The 7,722-nt window shown below is 42.7% G+C and overlaps 1 protein-coding gene across 5 annotated transcripts in view; it reads right to left on the minus strand.

Annotated features, from left to right (window-relative positions):
• LOC108273104 (inactive rhomboid protein 2) overlaps positions 1–4,822 on the minus strand; it is a 42,761-nt gene extending 37,939 nt beyond the window's left edge. Inside the window, exons 1-2 of one of the 5 annotated variants that reach the window (XM_017482128.3) lie at positions 4,654–4,822; positions 4,325–4,443 (exon numbers count right to left, since the gene is read on the minus strand). In XM_017482128.3, coding sequence (XP_017337617.1) covers positions 4,325–4,331 — 7 coding nt within the window. In that variant the 5' untranslated portion in view covers positions 4,332–4,443; positions 4,654–4,822. The other 4 variants (XM_017482130.3, XM_017482129.3, XM_017482126.2 and 1 more) reach the window with 4 other exon arrangements.
• Positions 4,823–7,722: the final 2,900 nt, after the last annotated feature.

Below are 7,722 nucleotides of genomic sequence, written 5' to 3' on the forward strand. Positions count from 1 at the left end.
TCGTGTTGGTTTTCTCCGAGTTCTTGATCTAGTTTCGCTTTCTCGTCCGTGTATTTCGGATCGTCCCTACTCTTGCTGTTCACCGAGCGCGAGTCGCAATTTGGATTCGTCCGTGTGCCTTTTTCGAACGAGGCGCTTAAACCGCGTTTGTATCCGTCTCTACTCGCCACACATGACGTGGTGCCGTTCATATGTAAAAAAAAAAAAAAACAACAACCCAAGAACACACATGGAAACACAACGGGCTTCGTCAAGGTGAGCAAAAGCGATCACGGGCACGTCCACGTATCGAACGGTAAGTCGATAACGTGATTATCCTGACGGGCCTGGACGTGCGAGACCGTTCAAATGCTAGTGTGTCAGACCCTATGAGGTCAAGATTACAGGTCAAAAAATCTCAAGTGCCATCACGTTCTCCAAAATGGTTCCAGTGTCCTTCCTTTGTTCTCTCTGAAACCGCTCTGATTTACTGTATTAAACTCACTAACCAGCAACTCGTGAGTTCACTCAAGCTGTAGTTTCACTGTGTTACTTTAAAAAAAACAACACACATTTGTGTGTGTGCGCGTCTTATAGAAATAACATCTACACTGTTTCGTCTAACGTTTAACCCTAAGCCATTGTGTACCGAAAGCAACAGACAGCTTCATTGCACATTATATGATACACTCTTCTACAGTTACTCATCAGAGTAAAACGACTCGTGCCATCATCGTCTACAAGGGAGGGGGGGGGGAGCGTCTCTGGTTACTGTATTTCTCTTAATAATGGCGTTTTCGCCGAGCGAGCGCGTCCGGACATGTCTCAGTAGAAACCAAAAGACTCTTTACAGTAAGCACGCTTACAGAAGGCAAGCCGTTACTTAACCCTTCTTCCGGGAACGTGGGGCTTGGATGCAGAGACGCATGATAAAAACGAGTGTATTATGGGTCGAATACACGGTGCTGGCGGTTAGTTAGCGGAATCTCAGTAACGCGTCGTGTTAAACACACGGTGGATGAATTTAAAGTCTCAGAGTATAACTGTGGTTCCAGAAAAGGCCGGATTCGACGTCCATCACGGTAACTGCCATGTCCAGGTTCTCTGGTTTCCTCTCAAATCCCAAAAACACCTGGGTAGGCAGAACGACTATGCTAAATTGCCCCTTGGTGTGAACCGAGGTTTATTCTACGGAATGGAATTAGTGCCAAGAGGATTGAACGCAACGTTTCAAGAAACAAACAAAAATATACAATGAGAAAGTAAAAAAACAACAACAACAAAAAAAAAAACACACTGAAACTATAAACTGTGAAAAAAACTTAACAGGGTCTTTAAATAAACATCATTCTTTGTTAACACTTTAAGCTTCCTTTTCACCAATCTTGGTTCATGAACACGTTGCCAGATTGTGCGTTTACATTTGCCACTCGGGTACAAATCTCACCTGTGGGCAGGGCTTAACAGCAATTTAGTCTCATTGGCTAGTGAGATTTGGATTGACAGCTCGAGTGTGCGGCTGAGGAAGAGGAGGAGGATGACGTCGATGGCGCTCTGTGCCGCTCCAGAGAGCTCATCTCGGAAAAATGTATTTATTTATTTAAATAGTATGAGACTACCCAAGCCTCATTAATTACGATGCGGTAAGTACGTAAAGCCACGTTTCCACCGAAGTTACCCAGAACAATTATTCCCAGGAACCTCATTTTTCAAGGGACCATTTGGTTCCCCCAGACCTTTGTTGTCTGTGTTTCCATCGCCGTCTAAAGTACCGTGAAGATTAGACAAATATAGTACGGTGACGTACTACTGCGTGCGACAAGCCCTTGGCGAGGACATGAAGCCTTGAAGTATGCGAATCAAACTGATTATTGACAAATTTTTTAAGAAACTCAATTGACGCAAATCGCAATAAACAACGGTTACTCTACGCACCGCAACAGACTATTATTTAAAAAACGGTAGTTAAAAAAAATGCCACGTACACTCAACCAATCGGCATGTTCAGCGCCCAAGTCCCACCCCCCCCAAAAGGTTCTCAACGTTGGGAAAAAGTACCACGCCCGAGTAGGGACTTTCAGAGGGGGGGAATATTTTACCCAGAACTTAATTTAGACCCCGGGTCCCAGCGGTGGAAACACACCTAGTACCTCCAAAAGTCCCTAGTTCCTGGGGAAAGTTCCTGCGGTGGAAACACACCTAGTACCTCCAAAAGTCCCTAGTTCCTGGGGAAAGTTCCTGCGGTGGAAACACACCTAGTACCTCCAAAAGTCCCTAGTTCCTGGGGAAAGTTCCTGCGGTGGAAACTCAGCTTAATTGCCACTATAAAAGTACAAACACTATAACTATACAGAGGACCGAATCCAGAACGCCCTGCAAAATTCGCGACACTGAAGTCTCTACTTCCTGGTCAGGGAGCTGTCGATCCAATCCTCACTAGCCAATGAGAGTAAAAAAAAATTTTCAAAATCGCTGTTAAATCTCTTCTGCTTGTTTTACTGTGTGAACTTAACACACTCAAGTGCACGTTTATTTTCTTAGATCATCAGAGTAACGTTCTTGCCCTAAAACATTCCAGCCATACCTGACTAAAACTGCTGTAGTTTATTCTACAGTGAGTGTTACTGTGCGTTCAAGTCCTCCTGGGAAGTTCGTATTTACGAGTTGGGAAGACGCAATTATGATGTCAGGTGCGTTCAAGTCACTTTGGTCGGAGCAAGATGGCGGTGTACGTTCTATTAATTAACACACACACAAAAAATAAATAAAATACTGACCCCACCCCCATTCGGAAACCCGGAGCTCAAAGAAAATCCAGAGTTTCCACACTCGTAATTACGACTATTTCGCTGCGTTCTCGTGCGTTCAACTCGTATATTTCCGACATGACACGAACGCGTTAATTCATGTTCGGGGGTACCGAAGAATCGACTGTCGGATGAGTATTTGCGTGGTGAGAGGAAACCAGAGAACCCAGAGGAAACCCACACGGATGGTGACGCAAGCTCACGATGATATTTCGTTCGCTTTTGTATCGTTCTGGATTCTTCACGAAGAATAAAACTAAATTAGCAACGGAACAAACGAACACTACAGCACATCCCACGTACCGAGTTCTGCAGGTGTCACAGGGTTATATGGTGCAACTGTGGTTCACATTCAGATTTCAGCAAACCATCTCTGGCACAGCTGCTTGCTTGCTTATCACAGCATCTTTAGATTTAAGATAAAAAACACCAACCCAAACACACACACACACACACACACACACACACACCTTGCAATGCACCAATCATATGTACAACTACCTGCGGCTGCAAAATAGGAAAACGTCTCATCTTCTTAGGCCGTTTAAATCCGAGACGCTTTTCGAGACACCGTCGTCACATTGATTCCTGAAAGCCGAAAGGAAAACTTTCATCCAGTTCACGACGTATTTTTCCACCTCGAACACAACAATCTCAGTTCAGGAGCTCTTGGATTAAAGATGTGGGATTACAGAAACTCTGATTTAATATGTAGTGATAAACCATTACAAACAAATCCCTCCTTTACGAAAAAAAAAAAAACAGGCACTGACTTGTCCAAAATAAGATGATTTCCATGGAAGAATTGTGGGTGTTGTTTTTTTTTTTTTTTTTTTAAATAGTTTTAAATATACCCACACACACACACACACACACACACACACACACACACACACTATGTTGTCTAGACTGAAAACACTCCAAAATATTTTCCTGTAAGTTGAAAGTATGTCAATTTGCAGTTCAATTCATAGTGAATTAGCTAGGTTAATTGATATATATTAAAGTTTATACGTAGCAATGAAAACAGGTTGTGTAAACTGCAATAACGATACAGAGAAGCTGACAATATGACTCTCTGAACGAGGTATTAAAACTGCAGTTTCCAGAACCTAGAGTCAAAGGAGTCGACACTCGCACGGTTCGCTTCGATTAAACGGGTTGGTCCAACAGAATCGACTCAAGTGACTCGTAACGGGTATCGCAGCTGCTACTGAACCGAAGCGTTCTTTGTAACAAAGCGTGCTGAGGCAACGCGAAATTTCTCAACACACTTTTACAAAATCCCCCCACATCCTCCATAACCCTTAAACAAAAGAGGAATATGAAGTGAAGTGAAGACTATTATCTGCATTGTGGGGGAAAAAACCCGTAAATAACTATCGTTATTTACAAACCGCGTCGGTCGGAGCTAACGTTAACGAGTCAGAACTGCTAACAGAGCCCTGTTATTTCTTTCCTAGTCACTTCTCTTATAATACACACCCTTCTATCCATTTAACCCGCTACCTGAGAGAAACTATTTACACTTTTCTCACCTTCCATATGTGTGTAAATCCTCCAAGTGTGAAGTTTAGTCCAAAAACCTGGTTGCAGTGTTAAACCCGGGGCATACTGTCCGCACCACCACACTCACTTCCCTCAACTGGAACTTCACCTACAGAAAAACAAACAGGGAGGAATTCGACATCTGGGCCTACCTTTCACAAAGGACTGGCCCTGGTTTAAAAAGCACCGAGTAAGCGCGGTAAGCCAGGAGGAGGCGTGTAGACTTTCCTCTGAAGTCGTGTTTTCGGCTGTATTACACCCAAAAGGGAGCGACCAACAAGTATGGAAGGCCATAAATGTCAGAAACGCCTCAACTCACCTTCTTCGACTCCACACAGAGCCACACTAATAACTACTGAGTGTCGGCTTGTGCCGCTAACAAGTTGTAAAAGTTTACCTAACACAAAATCTTTTCCGAATTCAAAACTACTTAAGACACTTCAAGCAAACACGCCAGCCTGAAACACATACCAAATATGGTTATACTGGTGTTTTTGTGACGTGTTTAGCGATACCAGTTACCATAGAGACCTAAACACACAGGTAAGAGTAAACGCCATAGAAAGGAAAGCCAGTGCGCTAGGTGTTAAGGGTGCTAAATCTGTGTTGTGGGTAAAATGGCAGATTTCTGGACGGATCAGGGGGCGCACGGTGGCTTAGTGGTTAGCACGTTCGCCTCACAGGGTCGGGGATTCGATTCCCACCGTGGCCCTGTGTGTGCGGAGTTTGCATGTTCTCCCCGTGCTGCGGGGGTTTCCTCCGGGTACTCCGGTTTCCTCCCCCAGTCCAAATACATGCATGGTAGGCTGATTGGCATGTCCAAAGTGTATGAATAGGTGTGTGAATGTGTGTATGTGATTGTGTCCTGCGATGGATTGGCACCCTGTCCAGGGTGTACCCCGCCTCGTGCCCGATGCTCCCTGGGATAGGCTCCAGGTTCCCAGTGACCGTGAAGAAGGATAAGCGGTATAGAAGATGGATGGATGGATGGATGGACGGATCAGAAAGAATAGGATAAATTATGTATCGATGTGTCCCATCCATTCATCTATCTTCTATGCCGCTCATCCTTCAGGGTCACAGAGAACCTGGAGTCTACCCCAGGGAGCATTGGGCACTAGGTGGGGTACACCCTGGACAGCGTGCCAATCCATCGCAGGGCACAAACACACTCATTCACACACTATGGACACGCCAATCAGCCTACCATGCATGTGTTTGGACTGGGGGAGGAAACCGGAGTACCCGGAGGAAACCCCCGCAGCACGGGGAGAACATGCAAACTCAGAGGCAGGAATCAAACCCCCAACTCTGGCAGTGTGAGGCGAATGTGCCAAACACTAATCACCGTGCGCCCTGTAGCGATGTGTTATTTAAACAAAATTGTTTATTTTGACCATCTACTCTTGCGTTTTGGTTTTAATCGGGATCATTCTCTAACCGTATGCCATTTTCTTTATTCCGTTTCATGTGAAATCGCAACAAATGTTTATACCTTTATTTGCGTAAAAATACTGTTCATAATGTAGGCTCTAATAATGGGCTTATCTTACCACATAGCTTACCTTAAGATGTCTTTCTTATAGTTGTTGAAACCGCTTCAAAATTCTGTAAGCTCTGCACATCTGCTGTCTGCAGTTCTACGCACAAACGAAAGTCAGCGCCACTGGAATAAAGTTGGGTCAGTTCCATCAGTTGGACGTTCCATATTCGCGGATATGCGGAAATTAAGGGACCGTCTCGAAAGTTACATACGAAATTGTTATACACGTTTCTAACTTCAATAGCCTTTGAAGGGAATGACTTACAGTCATAAAACCAACTGTAAAGTGTTCATCTAGGGGTCAGGTATGATGCACACCTTTTAGAATTCGGATATTTAATAAAATAAACTATTAAATCATATATAAATATTGCCATGTATTATATATACATATATAAAATTATTTAATTAATAGGACATCTATTTTTTGAAGAAAACCATTCAATCCAGTACGGCTCATCTTGACCCCCTTTACGCATTTGTGAAGGTTTTTTTGGTTCATGCATTGTAGGCTTAAATATCAAAAATCTAAAAGGTGTGCGTCATACCCGACACCTAGTCGCACACTTTACAGTTGCTTGTGTGACTGTACGTCATTCCCTTCAAATGCTATTGAGCTTTAAATGATGGTATATTTTGTGTATGGGCCCATGCAGTAATAAAATACACTGCAATATTTATATATGATTGAATAGTTTATTTTGTTAAATATCACAAATCTAAACGGTGTGCGTTATACCCGACACCTAGATGAACACTCTACAGTTGGTTATATGACTGTGAGTCATTCCTTTCAAATGCTATTGAAGTTAGAAACGTGTTTAACAATGTCATATGTAACTTTAGAGACGGTCCCTTAATTTCCACATATCTGCAAATATCGAACGTCCAACGTCACAGCAACTTTATTCCAGCGTAAGCGCCCTGTCTCTCACGTCTCAACAACCAAAGCTTCGCCCTCGACCTCGACACGTAAAGCCATTAATAATGGTAAAAAATAAAAATAAAAAAGATCGTGGTAAAAGTTTTTAAACCAGTTTGACTGGCTATAGAAAAGGTGTGTTGGTGTCTGTTGGAGCAGAGTGAACATAACGGATGTGTTTCCCAACATGAACATTCCAAACAAATTAAATCAGTAACGTAATCCAAGTACCACAATATGCAAGTAATGTAAACGGATTATTTTTGGGCCACATATATAAATGAATGATATAAGTGAAAAGCAATGTGATCTAAAATACTTTTATTGAGAGCTTAATTTAAGCTTAAAACATGTTCAGTGTTTGGATTTGTTTTAATAAAATAAATAAATGAAAGGTCAGTGAAAAAGCACAAAAGCTATGGTGACCATATTCAGATTTTCCAAAAAGGGGACACCTTTTTGTTGGTAGGGTGTCTTAATAGCGTTCAGAACAGCGTTATAGTGAATTTAGAGTATAATACAAAAACAAACACACTATTAGCATCACATACACACACAAGTGGTTTCACTCTGCTCACGTTTGACATTTCTTCCTACATTCTTTTGAATGTCTAGGGAATAAAATAAAATATCAGATGCCACGAGTGTACCTTCTGCTATCATTTGAATACGAAGCAACGTCATAACATGAAAGGAAAAATTACCTTATATGGCCATGGGTATTGTTTCGACTCAGGTCAGCGGTCATTTGCTGCTATTATTAAGCAACTGTTTGACGCCGTACACATCAGCGCTTCAACTTCGCGTGCTCGCTGAGAGTAGGATAATGGTTGAGAGGCAGGAATTTGGTCAATCGTTACTGCAAGCCTTTTATAATCGACCAGTTGGTGTACGAGAAGGCGGGAATTACAGAGAGGGGTGTG

The sequence above is a fragment of the Ictalurus punctatus genome, chromosome 12 (assembly GCF_001660625.3).
Source record: "Ictalurus punctatus breed USDA103 chromosome 12, Coco_2.0, whole genome shotgun sequence".
In the NCBI taxonomy this organism is placed as follows: domain Eukaryota; kingdom Metazoa; phylum Chordata; class Actinopteri; order Siluriformes; family Ictaluridae; genus Ictalurus; species Ictalurus punctatus.